This window comes from Salmo salar, chromosome 12, assembly GCF_965601325.2.
Source record: "Salmo salar chromosome 12, fSalSal1, whole genome shotgun sequence".
Lineage (NCBI taxonomy): Eukaryota > Metazoa > Chordata > Actinopteri > Salmoniformes > Salmonidae > Salmo > Salmo salar.
Window position 1 is genome coordinate 80,721,683 of NC_138302.1, and position 19,783 is coordinate 80,741,465.

General features: G+C 42.6%; 1 protein-coding gene across 1 annotated transcript in view; it reads right to left on the minus strand.

Annotated features, from left to right (window-relative positions):
- Window positions 1–14,974: 14,974 nt before the first annotated feature.
- suclg2 (succinate-CoA ligase GDP-forming subunit beta) overlaps window positions 14,975–19,783 on the minus strand; it is a 130,967-nt gene continuing 126,158 nt past the window's right edge. Inside the window, exon 11 of the mRNA XM_014133406.3 lies at window positions 14,975–16,349. Coding sequence (XP_013988881.1) covers window positions 16,234–16,349 — 116 coding nt within the window. The 3' untranslated portion in view covers window positions 14,975–16,233. The remainder of the gene's footprint in view (window positions 16,350–19,783) is intronic.

Genomic DNA, 19,783 nt, shown 5'->3' on the forward strand with positions numbered 1-19,783 from the left:
GAGTGTGTCCCTGGCTATATGTAAATGATGTCTGAGTGTTGGAGTGTGCCCCTGGCTATATGTAAATGATGTCTGAGTGTTGGAGTGTGCCCCTGGCTATATGTAAATGATGTCTGAGTGTTGGAGTGTGTTCCTGGCTATCTGTAAATGATATCTGAGTGTTGGAGTGTCTTCCTGGCTATCTGTAAATGATGTCTGAGTGTTGGAGTGTGTTCCTGGCTATATGTAAATGATGTCTGAGTGTTGGAGTGTGTTCCTGGCTATCTGTAAATGATGTCTGAGTGTTGGAGTGTGTTCCTGGCTATCTGTAAATGATGTCTGAGTGTTGGAGTGTGTTCCTGGCTATATGTAAATGATGTCTGAGTGTTGGAGTGTGTTCCTGGCTATCTGTAAATGATGTCTGAGTGTTGGAGTGTGTTCCTGGCTATCTGTAAATGATGTCTGAGTGTTGGAGTGTGCTCCTGGCTATATGTAAATGATGTCTGAGTGTTGGAGTGTGTTCCTGGCTATCTGTAAATGATGTCTGAGTGTTGGAGTGTGTTCCTGGCTATATGTAAATGATGTCTGAGTGTTGGAGTGTGTTCATGGCTATCTGTAAATGATGTCTGAGTGTTGGAGTGTGCTCCTGGCTATATGTAAATGATGTCTGAGTGTTGGAGTGTGCCCCTGGCTATCTGTAAATGATGTCTGAGTGTTGGAGCGTGCCCCTGGCTATCTGTAAATGATGTCTGAGTGTTGGAGTGTGCCCCTGGCTATATATAAATGATGTCTGAGTGTTGGAGTGTGCCCCTGGCTATCTGTAAATTATGTCTGAGTGTTGGAGTGTGCCCCTGGCTATCTGTAAATTATGTCTGAGTGTTGGAGCGTGCCCCTGGCTATATTTAAATGATGTCTGAGTGTTGGAGTGTGCCCCTGGCTATCTGTAAATTATGTCTGAGTGTTGGAGTGTGCCCCTGGCTATATGTAAATGATGTCTGAGTGTTGGAGTGTGCCCCTGGCTATCTGTAAATGATGTCTGAGTGTTGGAGCGTGCCCCTGGCTATCTGTAAATGATGTCTGAGTGTTGGAGTGTGCCCCTGGCTATATGTAAATGATGTCTGAGTGTTGGAGTGTGCCCCTGGCTATATGTAAATGATGTCTGAGTGTTGGAGTGTGTCCCTGGCTATATGTAAATGATGTCTGAGTGTTGGAGTGTGCCCCTGGCTATATGTAAATGATGTCTGAGTGTTGGAGTGTGCCCCTGGCTATATGTAAATGATGTCTGAGTGTTGGAGTGTGTTCCTGGCTATCTGTAAATGATATCTGAGTGTTGGAGTGTCTTCCTGGCTATCTGTAAATGATGTCTGAGTGTTGGAGTGTGTTCCTGGCTATATGTAAATGATGTCTGAGTGTTGGAGTGTGTTCCTGGCTATCTGTAAATGATGTCTGAGTGTTGGAGTGTGTTCCTGGCTATCTGTAAATGATGTCTGAGTGTTGGAGTGTGTTCCTGGCTATATGTAAATGATGTCTGAGTGTTGGAGTGTGTTCCTGGCTATCTGTAAATGATGTCTGAGTGTTGGAGTGTGTTCCTGGCTATCTGTAAATGATGTCTGAGTGTTGGAGTGTGCTCCTGGCTATATGTAAATGATGTCTGAGTGTTGGAGTGTGTTCCTGGCTATCTGTAAATGATGTCTGAGTGTTGGAGTGTGTTCCTGGCTATATGTAAATGATGTCTGAGTGTTGGAGTGTGTTCCTGGCTATCTGTAAATGATGTCTGAGTGTTGGAGTGTGCTCCTGGCTATCTGTAAATGATGTCTGAGTGTTGGAGTGTGTTCCTGGCTATCTGTAAATGATGTCTGAGTGTTGGAGTGTGCTCCTGGCTATATGTAAATGATGTCTGAGTGTTGGAGTGTGCCCCTGGCTATCTGTAAATGATGTCTGAGTGTTGGAGCGTGCCCCTGGCTATCTGTAAATGATGTCTGAGTGTTGGAGCGTGCCCCTGGCTATCTGTAAATGATGTCTGAGTGTTGGAGCGTGCCCCTGGCTATCTGTAAATGATGTCTGAGTGTTGGAGTGTGCCCCTGGCTATCTGTAAATGATGTCTGAGTGTTGGAGTGTGCCCCTGGCTATCTGTAAAAAATGTCTGAGTGTTGGAGTGTGCCCCTGGCTATATATAAATGATGTCTGAGTGTTGGAGTGTGCCCCTGGCTATCTGTAAATTATGTCTGAGTGTTGGAGTGTGCCCCTGGCTATCTGTAAATGATGTCTGAGTGTTGGAGCGTGCCCCTGGCTATCTGTAAATGATGTCTGAGTGTTGGAGTGTGCCCCTGGCTATATATAAATGATGTCTGAGTGTTGGAGTGTGCCCCTGGCTATCTGTAAATTATGTCTGAGTGTTGGAGTGTGCCCCTGGCTATCTGTAAATTATGTCTGAGTGTTGGAGCGTGCCCCTGGCTATATTTAAATGATGTCTGAGTGTTGGAGTGTGCCCCTGGCTATCTGTAAATTATGTCTTAGTGTTGGAGTGTGCCCCTGGCTATATGTAAATGATGTCTGAGTGTTGGAGTGTGCCCCTGGCTATCTGTAAATGATGTCTGAGTGATGGAGCGTGCCCCTGGCTATCCGTAAATGATGTCTGAGTGTTGGAGTGTGTTCCTGGCTATCTGTAAATGATGTCTGAGTGTTGGAGCGTGCCCCTGGCTATATGTAAATGATGTCTGAGTGTTGGAGTGTGCCCCTGGCTATATGTAAATGATGTCTGAGTGTTGGAGTGTGTCCCTGGCTATATGTAAATGATGTCTGAGTGTTGGAGTGTGCCCCTGGCTATATGTAAATGATGTCTGAGTGTTGGAGTGTGCCCCTGGCTATATGTAAATGATGTCTGAGTGTTGGAGTGTGTTCCTGGCTATCTGTAAATGAGGTCTGAGTGTTGGAGTGTGTTCCTGGCTATATGTAAATGATGTCTGAGTGTTGGAGTGTGTTCCTGGCTATCTGTAAATGATGTCTGAGTGTTGGAGTGTGTTCCTGGCTATCTGTCAATGATGTCTGAGTGTTGGAGTGTGTTCCTGGCTATATGTAAATGATGTCTGAGTGTTGGAGTGTGCCCCTGGCTATCTGTAAAAAATGTCTGAGTGTTGGAGTGTGCCCCTGGCTATATATAAATGATGTCTGAGTGTTGGAGTGTGCCCCTGGCTATCTGTAAATTATGTCTGAGTGTTGGAGTGTGCCCCTGGCTATCTGTAAATGATGTCTGAGTGTTGGAGCGTGCCCCTGGCTATCTGTAAATGATGTCTGAGTGTTGGAGTGTGCCCCTGGCTATATATAAATGATGTCTGAGTGTTGGAGTGTGCCCCTGGCTATCTGTAAATTATGTCTGAGTGTTGGAGTGTGCCCCTGGCTATCTGTAAATTATGTCTGAGTGTTGGAGCGTGCCCCTGGCTATATTTAAATGATGTCTGAGTGTTGGAGTGTGCCCCTGGCTATCTGTAAATTATGTCTGAGTGTTGGAGTGTGCCCCTGGCTATATGTAAATGATGTCTGAGTGTTGGAGTGTGCCCCTGGCTATCTGTAAATGATGTCTGAGTGTTGGAGCGTGCCCCTGGCTATCTGTAAATGATGTCTGAGTGTTGGAGTGTGTTCCTGGCTATCTGTAAATGATGTCTGAGTGTTGGAGCGTGCCCCTGGCTATATGTAAATGATGTCTGAGTGTTGGAGTGTGCCCCTGGCTATCTGTAAATTATGTCTGAGTGTTGGAGTGTGCCCCTGGCTATATGTAAATGATGTCTGAGTTTTGGAGTGTGCCCCTGGCTATCTGTAAATGATGTCTGAGTGTTGGAGCGTGCCCCTGGCTATCTGTAAATGATGTCTGAGTGTTGGAGTGTGTTCCTGGCTATCTGTAAATGATGTCTGAGTGTTGGAGTGTGCCCCTGGCTATATGTAAATGATGTCTGAGTGTTGGAGTGTGCCCCTGGCTATATGTAAATGATGTCTGAGTGTTGGAGTGTGTTCCTGGCTATCTGTAAATGATATCTGAGTGTTGGAGTGTGTTCCTGGCTATCTGTAAATGATGTCTGAGTGTTGGAGTGTGTTCCTGGCTATATGTAAATGATGTCTGAGTGTTGGAGTGTGTTCCTGGCTATCTGTAAATGATGTCTGAGTGTTGGAGTGTGTTCCTGGCTATCTGTAAATGATGTCTGAGTGTTGGAGTGTGTTCCTGGCTATATGTAAATGATGTCTGAGTGTTGGAGTGTGTTCCTGGCTATCTGTAAATGATGTCTGAGTGTTGGAGTGTGTTCCTGGCTATCTGTAAATGATGTCTGAGTGTTGGAGTGTGCTCCTGGCTATATGTAAATGATGTCTGAGTGTTGGAGTGTGTTCCTGGCTATCTGTAAATGATGTCTGAGTGTTGGAGTGTGTTCCTGGCTATATGTAAATGATGTCTGAGTGTTGGAGTGTGTTCCTGGCTATCTGTAAATGATGTCTGAGTGTTGGAGTGTGCTCCTGGCTATCTGTAAATGATGTCTGAGTGTTGGAGTGTGTTCCTGGCTATCTGTAAATGATGTCTGAGTGTTGGAGTGTGCTCCTGGCTATATGTAAATGATGTCTGAGTGTTGGAGTGTGCCCCTGGCTATCTGTAAATGATGTCTGAGTGTTGGAGCGTGCCCCTGGCTATCTGTAAATGATGTCTGAGTGTTGGAGCGTGCCCCTGGCTATCTGTAAATGATGTCTGAGTGTTGGAGTGTGCCCCTGGCTATCTGTAAATGATGTCTGTGTTGGAGTGTGCCCCTGGCTATCTGTAAATGATGTCTGAGTGTTGGAGTGTGCCCCTGGCTATATATAAATGATGTCTGAGTGTTGGAGTGTGCCCCTGGCTATCTGTAAATTATGTCTGAGTGTTGGAGTGTGCCCCTGGCTATCTGTAAATTATGTCTGAGTGTTGGAGCGTGCCCCTGGCTATATTTAAATGATGTCTGAGTGTTGGAGTGTGCCCCTGGCTATCTGTAAATGATGTCTGAGTGTTGGAGTGTGTTCCTGGCTATCTGTAAATGATGTCTGAGTGTTGGAGCGTGCCCCTGGCTATATGTAAATGATGTCTGAGTGTTGGAGCGTGCCCCTGGCTATATGTAAATGATGTCTGAGTGTTGGAGCGTGCCCCTGGCTATATGTAAATGATGTCTGAGTGTTGGAGTGTGCCCCTGGCTATATGTAAATGATGTCTGAGTGTTGGAGTGTGCCCCTGGCTATATGTAAATGATGTCTGAGTGTTGGAGTGTGCTCCTGGCTATCTGTAAATGATGTCTGAGTGTTGGAGTGTGCTCCTGGCTATATGTAAATGATGTCTGAGTGTTGGAGTGTGCCCCTGGCTATATGTAAATGATGTCTGAGTGTTGGAGTGTGCCCCTGGCTATATGTAAATGATGTCTGAGTGTTGGAGTGTGTTCCTGGCTATATATAAATGATGTCTGAGTGTTGGAGTGTGCTCCTGGCTATATGTAAATGATGTCTGAGTGTTGGAGTGTGTTCCTGGCTATATATAAATGATGTCTGAGTGTTGGAGTGTGTTCCTGGCTATATATAAATGATGTCTGAGTGTTGGAGTGTGCCCCTGGCTATATGTAAATGATGTCTGAGTGTTGGAGTGTGCTCCTGGCTATCTGTAAATGATGTCTGAGTGTTGGAGTGTGTTCCTGGCTATATATAAATGATGTCTGAGTGTTGGAGTGTGCTCCTGGCTAACTGTAAATTATGAAAACAAGAAAATTGGGCCACCTGGTTTGCTTAATGGAAGGAATTAGAAATGAGAAATAATTAGAAATTATTAATATTTTTACTTTTACTTTGATACTTAAGTATATTGTAGCAATTACATTTACTTTTGATACTTAACTATATTTAACGTTTACTTGAGTCATTTTCTATTAAGTTATCTATACTTTTACTCAAGTATTACAATTGAGTACTTTTTCACCACTGTGACTTAGCGGTGTGGGAATGACTAACAACTGATGAAAAATACATTTAATTTTATTGAAGATATAGAACACACCATTCAAAAGTTGAGAAAACAAAGGTTACATACCTCAAGAACTTAAAGCATATTTTAGAACAATTTGAGATTCAATGCATGTACAAGGTTGGAAACACTGGTTGACATTAAACAAATTCTTGTTCACTGGCTGCGGTCTACTGATTCACACACATGAGACAGGTGTGTGGTCACTAAAGATTAGGTGTTGCCCTTAATGCACTCTATTGCTTAACGAGAGAGCAAATTTCCTCCCAGACTGCGCCATCAAGCATCGCATGCCGTTTTGTCACTGAATGAGGCTCAGGGACAAGCCCAAGAACATTCTCTGGTTGGTACTGTACAATGTCCTCTCTCATTGGCCAAAATAATCGGTTGGCTCCCATACGACTCATCGTCTTTACTAGAGTGCTGCTCTCTGCATCAACATCTTGTATAATACCAGGGTAAGGGTCTTCATCACATTTCACAACACACCACTTTCCAATCAGTTCCTCATGTACAGTTGAAGTCGGAAGTTTACATACACTTAGGTTGCAGTCATTAAAACTAGTTTTTCAACCACTCCAAAAATGTCTTGTTAACAAACTATAGTTTTGGCAAGTCGGTTAGGACATCTACTTTGTGCATGACACAAGTAATTTTTCCAACAATTGGTTACAGACAGATTATTTAACTTATAATTAACTGTTTCACAATTCCAGTGGGTCAGAAGTTTACATACACTAAGTTGACTGTGCATTTAAACAGCTTGGAAAATTCCAGAAAATGATGTCATGGCTTTAGAAGCTTCTGTTAGGCTAATTTACATCATTTGAGTCAATTGGAAGTGTACCTGTGGATGTATTTCAAGGCCTACCTTCAAGGCCTACCTTGCTTGATATCATGGGAAAAGCAAACGAAATCAGCCAAGGCCTCAGAAAATAAATTGTAGACCTCCACAAGTCTGGTTCATCCTTGGGAGCAATTTCCAAACACCTGAAGGTACCACGTTCATCTGTACAAACAATAGTACACAAGTATAAACACCATGGGACCACGCAGCCGTCATACCGCTCAGGAAGGAGACGCATTCTGTCTCCTAGAGATGAACGTACTTTGGTGCGAAAAGTGCAAATCAATCCGAGAACAACAGCAAAGGACCTTGTGAGGATGCTGGAGGAAACAGGTACAAAAGTATCTATATCCACAGTAAAACGAGTCTTATATCGACATAACCTGAAAGGCCGCTCAGCAAGGAAGAAGCCACTGCTCCAAAACCGCCATAAAAAAAAGCCAGACTACGGTTCGCAACTGCACATGGGGACAAAGATCATACTTTTTGGAGAAATGTCCTCTGGTCTGATGAAACACAAATAGAACTGTTTGGCCATAATGACCATTGTTATATTTGGAGGAAAAAGGGGGAGGCTTGCAAGCTGAAGAACACCATCCCAACCGTGAAGCACGGGGGTGGTAGCATCATGTTGTGGGGGTGCTTTGCTGCAGTAGGGACTGGTGCACTTCACAAAATAGATGGCATCATGAGGTAGGAAAATGATGTGGATATATTGAAGCAACATCTCAAGACATCAGTCAGGAAGTTAAAGCTTGGTCGCAAATGGGTCTTCCAAATGGACAATGACCCCAAGCATACTTCCAAAGTTGTCGCAAAATGGCTTAAGGACAACAACAAAGTCCAGGTATTGGAGTGGCCATCACAAAGCCCTGACCTCAACCCTATTGAAAATGTGTGGGCAGAACTGAAAAAGCATGTGCGAGCAAGTAGGCCTACAAACCTGACTCAGTTACACCAGCTCTGTCAGTAGGAATGGACCAAAATTCACCCAACTTATTGTGGGGAGCTTGTGGAAGGCTACCCGAAACGTTTGACCCAAGTTAAACAATTTAAAGGCAATGCTACCAAATACTAATTGAGTGTATGTCAACCTCTGACCCATTGGGAATGTGATGAAAGAAATAAAAGCTGAAATAAATCATTCTCTCTACTATTATTCTGACATTTCACATTCTTAAAATAAAGTGGTGATCCTAACTGACCTAAAACAGGGAATTTTTACTAGGATTAAATGTCAGCAGTTGTGAAAAACAGAGTTTAAATGTATTTGGCTAAGGTGTAAACTTCCGACTTCAACTGTATGTCTGCAATGGGCTGTATTGCACTAGGAGATGGCTGTGGTGCTGTGCAGGTGGAAGTGGAAGGTTGTGCTTTGCCTGCCTCTGTTTGTTGAATTATCACGGTCTGTGGGCCAAAACAATCACACAGATGTGGAGTCATTTGAGGGGCAGGTAGGTCATCATTCTGTAGCTGTAAGACTTCAGGTGAGTGTGGTGGAGTGTTTCTTGACAGGTAGGACTCCATAACCACTCTGTTCTGGATAGTTGATCTTCTCTTTCTTTGGTTTATTTTCCGTTGCCTCCTTTTTTCCCCTTTTTTGTCGTTGGAAAAGTTGTGAGATGGATTTCAGTTCACCACTTTCTTTTCTCTTAAGGGATCTTTCTTTTTGTTTCTTAAGATACTCCTGGATCTTGTTGGATTTTGTTTATATACACGAACAAAAGTATGTGGACACCTGCTTGTCGAACATCTCATTCCAAAATCATGGTCATTAATATGGAGTTGGTCCCACCTTTGTTGCTATAACAGCCTCCACTTTTCTGGGAAGGCTTTCCACTAAATGTGGGTTGAGGTGAGGGCTCTATGCAAGCCAGTCAAGTTCTTCCACACCGATCTTAACAAGCCATTTCTGTATGGACCTTGCTTTCTGCACTGGGGCATTGTCACGCTGAAACAGGAAAGAGCCTTCCCCAAACTGTTGCCAAAAAGTTGGAAGCACAGAATTGTCTAGAATGTCATTGTACGCAGGAGTGTTAAGATTTCCCTTCACTGGAACTAAGGGGCCTAGCCCGAACCATGAAAAACAGATCCAGACCATTATTCCTCTTCCAGCAAACTTATCAGTTGGCACTATGCAGATTTTTCCGTCGGACTGCCAGATGGCGAAGCGTGATTCATCCCTCTAGAGAACACGTTTCCACTGCTGAGTCCAATGGCGGCTAGCTTTACACCACTCCAGCCGACGCTTGGCATTGAACATGGTGATCTTACAGTAGGCTTGTGTGAGGCTGCTCGGCCATGGAAACCCATTTCATGAATCTCGCGACGAACAGTTCTTGTGCTGACGCTTCCAGAGGCAGTTTGGAACTCGGTAGTGTGTTGCAACCGAGGACAGACAATTGTTACGCGTTACGCACATCAGCGGTCCTGTTCTGTGAGCTTGCGTGGCCTACCACTTTGCGGCTGAGCTGTTGTTGCTCCTAGATATTTCCACTTCACAATAACAGCACTTACAGTTGACCGGGGCAGCTCTAGCAGGGCAGAAATTTGACGAACTGACTTGTTGGAAAGTTGACATCCTATGACGGTGCCACATTGAAAGTCACTGGGCTCTTCAGTACCGGGCATTCTACTGCCAATGTTTGTCTATGGGGATTGCATGGCTGTGTGCTCTATTTTACACACCTTTCAGCAATGAGTGTGGCTGAAATAGCCAAACCTACTAATTTGAAGGGGTGTCCACATACTTTTGTATATATAGTGTATGCCCTTGTCCTATCCTTGGTTGATTTATGGGGCATCTTATATATATATAAAAAAAAGATAATTAAAGTCAGTAATAACCAGTAATAACCATAGTAAGTCACATAAATCAAAATCACTCAATCATCCTAACATAATACAAATTGAAATGGTCTTATTTAGAATTTTTTTTTTCAATTTCAACTTAACCATGATCATATATGTAATTTGTGTGTCTTTCAGGTCTTAAAGTAAGTAAAAATGTAATAGCTAATATATTTAGTCATTACCACCACATTCTGTCCTTACCATCACAGTTCATTACGTGGTGGTAAGGATGTGCGGTTAGAATGACATTTTTACAGTATTTGTTCATAAATAGCAGGTATTCTAGCATGCTAACAGCTAGCATACAATGTATCCTAAATACACATAATTAAAACATCATTTCTCAAGTCATATTTACCTCTATTTTTCAATAATTTCCTGGCATCAAAATCTGAATCTCCCTCCATGACATCCATGTGCTCCACTGTCACTATTCACATCCATGGTAACCAAGAACACAAACCTTTGAAAAAACATTATTATCATGTAATTTGCTTGTCGTGGTGGTAATGACCCAATACTTAGAGAGGACTAAGTATTTTGTGTAAACTATATATATATAGTTTCCACTTATTTTACTATTTTTTTTAAACAGGTGCATTAAATATTTTCTAATGATCAAGACTTTTTGTAAGTGTAATATATAGCAGACTGTCAAAAGTCTGGGTGTGAGACAGGACAAAAACAGTTCAAAACAGTGAAATCCAGAAGAAGAAAAAATATATACAGTGAGGAGTACAAGTATTTGATACACTGCCAATTTTGCAGGTTTTCCTACTTACAAAGCATGTAGAGGTCTGTAATTTCTATCATAGGTACACTTCAACTGTGAGACAGGTAATGGGTGGAGAACAGGAGGGCTTCTTAAAGAATAACTAACAGGTCTGTGAGAGCCGGAATTCTTACTGGTTGGTAGGTGATCAAATACTTATGTCATGCAATAAAATGCAAATGAATTACTTAAAAATCATACAATGTGATTTTTAGATTCCGTCTCTCACAGTTGAAGTGTACCTATGATAAAAATTACAGTGCTCTACATGCTTTGTAAGTAGGAAAATCTTCAAAATCGGCAGTGTATCAAATACTTGTTCTCCCCACTGTATATATATATATATATGTAATTTGAAAGCTGGAAAAAAAAGTTTAAGGTTATTTTATTCTCTGCTTTAATGGATGTGAAATAAAAACCTCTAAATTCACATTTTATCTTAAAATTCGAACCCTGAGACACAAAAAGGCCCGTATTTGCAAAATCACCCATTTACTGGAAAGGAGCATCAAGAGCACTGTGCATTTTCACTACCCTGTGAAGTTCATCATAACTTATCTTATTTGTAGCCTAATAAACTGCATGGTTTCCCGAGTCGTAGTGGAAGGACCACACACCATATAATCGCATGACTCCAAGTTAATTTTGATATGATGGTTATTATATAATTATTTGCACATAAAGGTATTTCCACCGCCATTTCTCGCATAATTTTACGAATGCAAAAAGATCCCACCATGTCGAAAGGTACACATTATCTGTCGTCATTAATAAAATTGTATCGAAAGTTCCTGTTTCCATCACAGCCATCCTGACTTCCTTTTTTATAAGGTATGACTTTACTGCATAAAAACTGGATGGAAACGTGGTTTATGGTAGAAAATAGTGCAAGAACTCCCAATCTCTGTTGCCCTGGCAAAAAACTATATTCAAAAGAGTGAAACCAAGAAACAATAAATAATTAAGTTGAGGTCAAGAGACTCATGTTCCTGAATCCATTAAATCCTTGAACAACTGAACATGTTGCTCACTATAAACAATGAATGAGGTTAGACAGGTTATATTAGCATAGCAAAAGAAATTGAGAAAAGTGTCTCATACAAAAACTTTAAAACATCTTCACCGCTCAATTTTTTGTTGAGAAGGCACTGAAGGTAATTTCAATCGATTTTAAAGTCCTTCAATTACAGACTCTCTGGCAACAATTCTGGGAGGGAAATTGATTTTTCTGCCTGTCTGTGAGCCAAGGCCAAACGTTAAGACCTGAACAACAACCATGGAGACAAACAGATTATCAAAAGTTTTAGAGCCTTTCTCCCCGACATTTTGATTCAGACTCCTAGCTGCTTTTTGCCATAAAACCTGTCTGAGTATATTATATATGATGGTTTGATTTAGAAGCTGAATAATTAAAGTTGCGGGTGAATGAAAAATAGGAGATTTTCTTACCTTACAGCATGCTAGTGTTGTAATGTGACAATAGCCATAGGAATTCAAGGACTGTCCTGCTTTGAGGGCCTTGTGGGTAGTAAGGAAGAGCTTGCTGCGGGAAAATGCTCAATAACAACATCCAACATCCAACCCCCACCTCCCACACAAACACTGTCCTTCTAGCCTCCTATCCTCATCTGTCCACTGCCTTGTCCGCCAAACAAGCCATCTGAAATGGGTTCATATTGGACAACCAATGTCCCTGAAAAGCAAAGTACAATAGCTGTATGCAATATACAATGCTATTTGTTTTTTATGAACTAATGTATTAGTAGTTCTTGCCAACATATGACTCAATGAATAACCGCTACTTCCTGCAAGGCCGACTTGACCTTATGGTTTTCATGAGCGCTCGCTCTCAGCTTAGAGTTAAACACAAAAGGCAGCTTCATAAAGTGGCAATTACTGTTTTGACATCAATTCTGAGAGATATATAAAAACAAATGCAAAGCTTTCCGAAACCAAAATGTACAAATACAAGAATAAATAAAGGGAGTTATAAAGGTTGAGGAATGCAATCCAGGCATAATAATTCAGTTTAATTAAAGAATAAGCAAACGATGGAGATCTCTTTCTAAACAGTATGTCTGTGGTGTTAGCCTGCTCTCTGTCTCAGAAGGTATTAGCCAAGTTAAGAGCTGGGGGTAAATGATCTAATCCATTGGATGACCTCCACTGGTTCTCTCCTCATTCATATTTATATGACAGCGCTGCACTAATTTTGGAGAGTAAATCAGCGCACACATTTTCCTCTGACCTCTACCTCGCTGCTGAATTAAACAATGTCAACGCCAATGCCCACTTTAACAAGCCTTAAATTCCACAGTCCAATCCATCAGCCGGGGTATTTCTGACACACCGTAGGAAGAGCATGAAATAAGGCAATTATTGAACCATCCAGCCCATTTACACGGATACTGTAGCCGTGGAAAGCTGGGGAAGAAGTTTAACTTGTTCAGAAGACGGCACTGCAACGGGAAAGCCAAACAAGGTGATAACTACCCTCTTATGACTAATAGCAACTTGGTTATTGTGCTGTAGGTCTCTCTACCGCAGGTTTAAGGCTTGTAGTTATGAATCTTTTTCACTACTGTGCTTTGGACCAACCTCCCAGAAATGTGGCTGACCCAGTTTGACCACCAAGCGCTAATGATTTCATTCAGATAATTCTAGAGCAGTTCATGTTCTATCTGCATTTTTGTTAAACTGTAGTTATATTGACATAGCCTTGTTCTGTTCAATGTTCTCTACCTATATAGTACTGTAAATACCCCCAATTCATGTTGTTAAGTTCAAAACAATACAAGATAACATTTTGCCGACACCATTCAAACCATTGAGGGTTCGGAACTTTAAAGCCAATTGTCTCAGAATCCTCTTTTTACAGATAGAACCTTCTAGTCCCAAGCTCTCGAATTGCCAGTGAGTCTTTTCAGATAAATCCTCTCCATTTTTCTCTCACACACAGAAGGCTGAGTGAGCTGTGACTGGAGCTTGTAGTCTCGTAAAATGACCGTGTGTATGAGAGAGAGTGAGTGAGTATGAGAATATGTGTGTATGCAAAAGGCTTGTAGGAGGTCATTTTATTCAATGATTGTGTGTGTGAGAGAAACTGTCTTTCGTCATGTTGGGTCTACAGTACATGCGTGTATGACTCACTGAGGTGGCAGTTCATCTGCTGGGTTTAGGTGTCCTCAGATCTTGTGACAGATAATCCATCAGAGTCAGTCTGTCTGACAGGGATAGATTTCATCTCTCTCTCTCTCTCTCTCTCTCCCTTTACAGCTCACTCCACTCTACTCCGGCCCATGAAGGACAGTCACTCCTCTCCTCTGGCCCTCCTTGGACACACATGAAGATTCATTAGAAGAGACTGAATGTGTGTACTGAGAGCCTTAACAGCTTTGGATTTGAGATGTAGCCACTCAGGTTCAGTATTCAACCATTTACATTATTGAGGTTTGACACAAAAATAGGTTTATATAAGACAGGTGCCTTCAGAAAGGCATACCTTTGACTTATTCCACCTTTTGTTGTGTTACAGCCTGAATTCAAATGGATTAAATATATTTCTCACCCATCTACACACCCCATAATGATAAAGTGAAAACATGTTAGTAGAAATGTTTGCATATTTCTTGAAAATGAAATAAATAAATAACTCATTTACATAAGTATTCACACCCGAGTCAATACTTTGGAGAAGCACCTTTGCCAGCGATTACAGCTGTGAGTTTTTCTTGGTAAGTCTCTAAGAGCTTTCCACACCTGGATGCAACATTTGCCCATTATTATTTTCAAAATTCTTCAAGCTCTGTCAAATTGGTTCCTGATCATTGTTAGACAACAATTTTCAGTAGATTTGAGTCAAAACTGTAACTCTGCCACATTCACTGTCTTCTTAGCAACTCCAGTGTAGATTTGGCCTTGTGTTTTAGGGTACTGTCCTGCTGAAAGGTGAATTAATCTCCCAGTGTCTGGCAACTGAGTTAGGAAAGATGCCTTTATCTTTGTAGTGACTGGGTGCATTGATACACCATCCAAAGTGCAATTCATATCTTCACCATGCTCAAAGGGATATTCAATGTCTGCTTTTTTTTTACCCATCTACCAATAGGTGCCCTTCTTTGCGAGGCATTGGTCAATCTCCCTGGTCTTTGACGTTGAATCTGTTTGAAATACACTGCTCGAGCATTGTATCATTGCATGTGTGGGGTACAGCAGAGATGAGGTAGTCATTCAAAAATCATGTTGAACATTATTGCACACAGAGTCCATGAAACCTCTGAGTTAAGCAAATGTGTACTTAACTTATTTAGGCTTGCCATAAAAGGGTTGAATACTTATTGACTCAAAACATGTATTCTTTTTATTTTTAATTAATGTGTAAACATTTCTGAAACATAATTCCACTTTGACATTATAGGGTATTGTGTGTAGGCCAATGAGCAAAAATCTAAATTGAATCCATTTTAAATTCAGGCTGTAACAAAATGTGGAAAAAGTCAAGGGATGTGAATACTTTCTGAAGACAGACAATTCTTAGTCACCTTTATTAATCTCTCCAATTATTCATACTGTACAGTTGACCTAATCTCAACTGAACGACATACATTCATGTTTAAAAAAAAGCTAATTACAATATTTCATTTAAACTATCTAACGCATTATTCATGTGACGGACAGTGTGTTGGCTGGTTGGCTTCACAAACCAGTTTTTACCCTCATCAAGTAGGCACAGCTGATTTATCAAAGTTATATACTGCTATATAGATTCAAGTAGTAGACCTACTTTAAAATCATACATGGAATTACAAAGTTAACAGGGCAACAACATTTTACATTTCATACGAGTTGTTTCAAACATACTGTAATACTCATGTGAGGTTGAGATTTCACATACTAAGGACCTCTGATTAAGGCATCAATAAACTGGATTTTAACAAAGGCAAAACAGTGAGGTCACCTACTACAACGCATAAACAATTACACAAAAACAAAATCCATTAAACGCTGCTCTCTAATACTCCAGGCGTGTCAAGTTAGCTACACACCACTATGCATTTCCTGAATAAGGGGATATGTTTTTTAATGATTTCACAGAGGCGTCTGGAACATGTCATTTACTTTAAAAATCCTTGTCTTTCCTTTTGTGATACTATGGCATGATAAAACAATAACGCCAATGTTATACAATGTTATTCTTGCTTCTTTGAAAAGGTAATCATATAGCTAAAGAAATACATTTAAGTTTCTCAGCTTTATCAAAATGGAATGCACAATTAAAGAGTCACCAACATAAAAATTCCAACAAAACACAGAAATATAGTATATACCTTTATGATCAGAAACTAGATAAAAGCTATATGATAAATCAACCTGATATATTGCAGTTAATCATGATAACACAGGAGGTTGAAAGGTAGCGATGGGCTGAATATTTTATTATTTTTATTTAACTAGGCAAGTCAGTTAAGAATAAATTCTTATTTACAATGACGGCCTACCCCGGCCAAACCTGGACGATGCTGGGCCAATTGTGCGCCGCCCTATGAGACTCCCAATCACGACTGGATGTAATACAGCCTGGAATCAAACCAGGGACTGTAGTGACGCCTCTTGCACTGAGATTTGAAGGGTTGGTGTACATGCCCTGTGCTGTGGAACAGCAGCCAGCATGGTTGGTTTTGGGTGGAGTTAGGGGGTCCCTAGGGGGATTAGGGTGCTCAGAACAGAGAGGGGAAAGGACTGGTCAGTGTTATGGAAGACTGAGGCTCTCTACTTCCTGGTAATGGCGGCCACAGCTTTCTTGGCAGCGTCATCCAGGTCATTGGCGGCTACGATGGGCAGTCCACTCTCTGACAAGATCCTCTTGGCCTCCTGCACATTTGTCCCTATAACACACACACACACACACACACACACACACACACACACACACACACACACACACACACACACACACACACACACACACACACACACACACACACACACACACACACATCGTTAGTGAATGGTCTATGATGTAGAAGGAGAAAGTTGTATGCTGCATCTCACACCGCTACACCCCACTGACTAAAAAGACACAGAACACAGGAGAACTTAACCCAATGACAGGTGCACCAAGAGATGGAGGAATGGATGACTGGCATACTTCCATTGGTGAAATAGAACAGATGTGTCTGTGAAGGAGTGAGAAAGCCAGTGGTCTTGAAAAGGGCAGAGGGAGTGTACTGTGTTCCATTGGCTGCAGTGGAGGTCAGAGGAGAGGCAGGCAGGCAGCTGGCGGGGTCTCTGCTGATCTGATCATGCCCCAGTGGAGCTCTAGCCATGCAGAGACACCCTGAGACAATACAGCTCTGAGGCCTACACTGGCTCCCTCAGAGCACAGCACTAACCATGAGAGCAATGATGGAGAGAGAGAGAGAGAGACAGAGGGAGGGGGGGGGGGGGGCAGAAAAAGAGAGAGATATGGGGGAGAGGTTGAGCTAGATCGAGAAAGAGATAGGAAGAAAGAGTGGGATAGTGAGAGCTTACGCACAAACTTGTCTCTGCTCTCCCTTAGAGAAAAAGCCAACCCACAGAAACAACAGAGCCCAGCTGTCTATGTGCTGTTCACTGATTCACTGATTTCACAGGTGAGAACGGTACTGCAGGGAGGAGGGAATTTACATAACGCAGGTGTTCCACATCACTACGATGTGTGTGTGTGTGTGTGTGTTCGCGCACGCGCGCGCACGTCGGCGCGGCTCTCCTGACTGGTGTGTAATTAAGATTGCATGATATGTGAAATCTCAGGAGCCTGGATGTTCTAATCAATAGCAGTTTCATGAGGAATTATATTACCGCCGCCACTTAACTCCTAATATTTCATCGCTTTTGTCCGGTGAGATAATAACTCATTCTAAACACATTTCTTGAGTTCTGCACAAAGCAATCAATTGTGTAATCTAATTAGAGGAGGGGAAGGCATTGGGCAGACACACAGCAGATAGGGGATCCAAAGTCATCTTCTAACCGAACAGCATCTTCTCTGTCCTCTGCTAAATCTATATGGAAAAGGGCACTGCCTTCACTCAGAGGCTCAATACACTGAAACAAACTTCATTTGGATTGACAAATCACAGAGATCATATTCCTGTAGAGGTCGTGGAGAGGTTATCAGCTAATAAACAAATCCAATCTGAGACAAGAAACATTCCTTTTCATCTTTGTACGGCCTTCACTCTGCTGCTATACAAATATTTTTTTACAGAAAAGATTATAGACAAATATTGTATAAGGACAATACTTAGTTCCTAGCTCTGTCGGGATTCCTGGAACTGGAACTCCTAGATCTAACACCAACAGACTTTCTAAAAATCTCACCACACATTGGGTTCAACAAACACAGAGCGTGTGTGAGTGCCTCTGCATGTGTGATTGCGGAGGGTGTGTGTGGAGAGAGCTTGTGTCAGTGAGCAGAGTGCAGTTCCAGAATGAGCGGCAGGGAGCAGTGTCTGTCTGTCTACAGCAGCAGCAGCAGCCCAGCATACTGATACTGTACGGGAGGTGTAGTTTCACCTACAGCCACTAGGTGCTGCCAGAGACCTCACAGTCAGGTCTAGAGAAAACATCAGCAGAGGCATGTCCCTTTAAGAGATACTTTATACTATACTACTAGGAGGAAGTACATTCACATTGGTGCTGATATATATATATATTCCAGGACAGACATCATATATATCATACAGAATATAATGGATTTCTATTATGTGGAATAAAGAACTGTGTTCTCTCTATGCAACACATAACTGCAGTGTACTGAATGAACATACATGGTCAATCCATCCTTCCTTATACAATACAAGGAGTGTGTTAATACAGTCTGTGTGATAATGACTAGTCCTGTCCAGTACCTTCCTTATACAATACAAGGAGTGTGTTAATACAGTCTGTGTGATAATGACTAGTCCTGTCCAGTACCTTCCTTATACAATACAAGGAGTGTGTTAATACAGTCTGTGTGATAATGACTAGTCCTGTCCAGTACCTTCAACTGGGATCTCTGGGGTGGGAGCTTCCCTCCGGAGACAGAGCCGGAGCTACACGGGCTCCAGAAGCACCATGAGCCCCCGACAGCCCTGCCCGAGTTTATAGCAGATTGTGATAATTGTAAATTAGGCTGTAGCAGGGGCCTATTGTACCCTGGAGGACTGTCCTGCTGAGGGAACTACACTGCCACAGCCTGGGACCTGGAGGAGGGAGCACCTCCCCTGCTCTCTTTATACTTCTAATTACTCAGAGACTATAGTTCCTTCCCCAAGTGTACATGTTTGAGTGTCTAAGAGTGTGTGTGAGAGAGAGAGAAAGGGAGAGAAGCGAGTAAGAGTTTATGTATGCGTCTGTGGTAATGGGCATGTGACAGGCGTGTCTGTTGTGGCGCGTGTGTGTGTGGTCCGCGGCTGGACAGTGATGGCCCGACCAAAGCATCTGATGGCTTTATTAAGGCTGTAATGATACTGTCAGTGATGTGTGTGTGTGTGGTCTGCAGCTAGTCAGCAGTAGACGGTTCTATTTAAGCTAGAATGATACTGTCAGGACGACCTCTCTCTAGAACCACTAGTCCTTTCTAATTACATCGGAAAACGTCTATATCCCCCACATTCTCCTTTATTAAGGAGAGACTGGCCTCCATCGGACGGACGGACGGACGGACGGACGGACGGACGGACGGACGGACGGACGGACGGACGGACGGACGGACGGACGGACGGACGGACGGACGGACGGACGGACGGACGGACGGACGGACAGACAGACGGACAGACAGACGGACGGACAGACGGACAGACAGACGGACGGACAGACAGACAGACAGACAGACAGACAGACAGACGGACAGACAGACAGACAGACAGACAGACAGACAGACAGACAGACAGACAGACAGACAGACAGACAGACAGACAGACAGACAGACAGACAGACAGACAGACAGACAGACAGACAGACAGACAGACAGACAGACAGACAGACAGACAGACAGACAGACAGACAGACAGAGTGACAGACAGAGAGTGACAGACAGAGAGTGACAGACAGAGAGTGAGTGACAGACAGACAGACAGTGACAGACAGACAGAGAGTGACAGAGACGAGACCAACAAACAGACAGAGAGTGACAGACAGAGAGTGACAGACAGACAGACAGACAGACAGACAGACAGACAGACAGACAGACAGACAGACAGACAGACAGACAGACAGACAGACAGACAGACAGACAGACAGACAGAGAGTGACAGAGACGAGACCAGACCGACAGACAGAGTGACCAGACGAG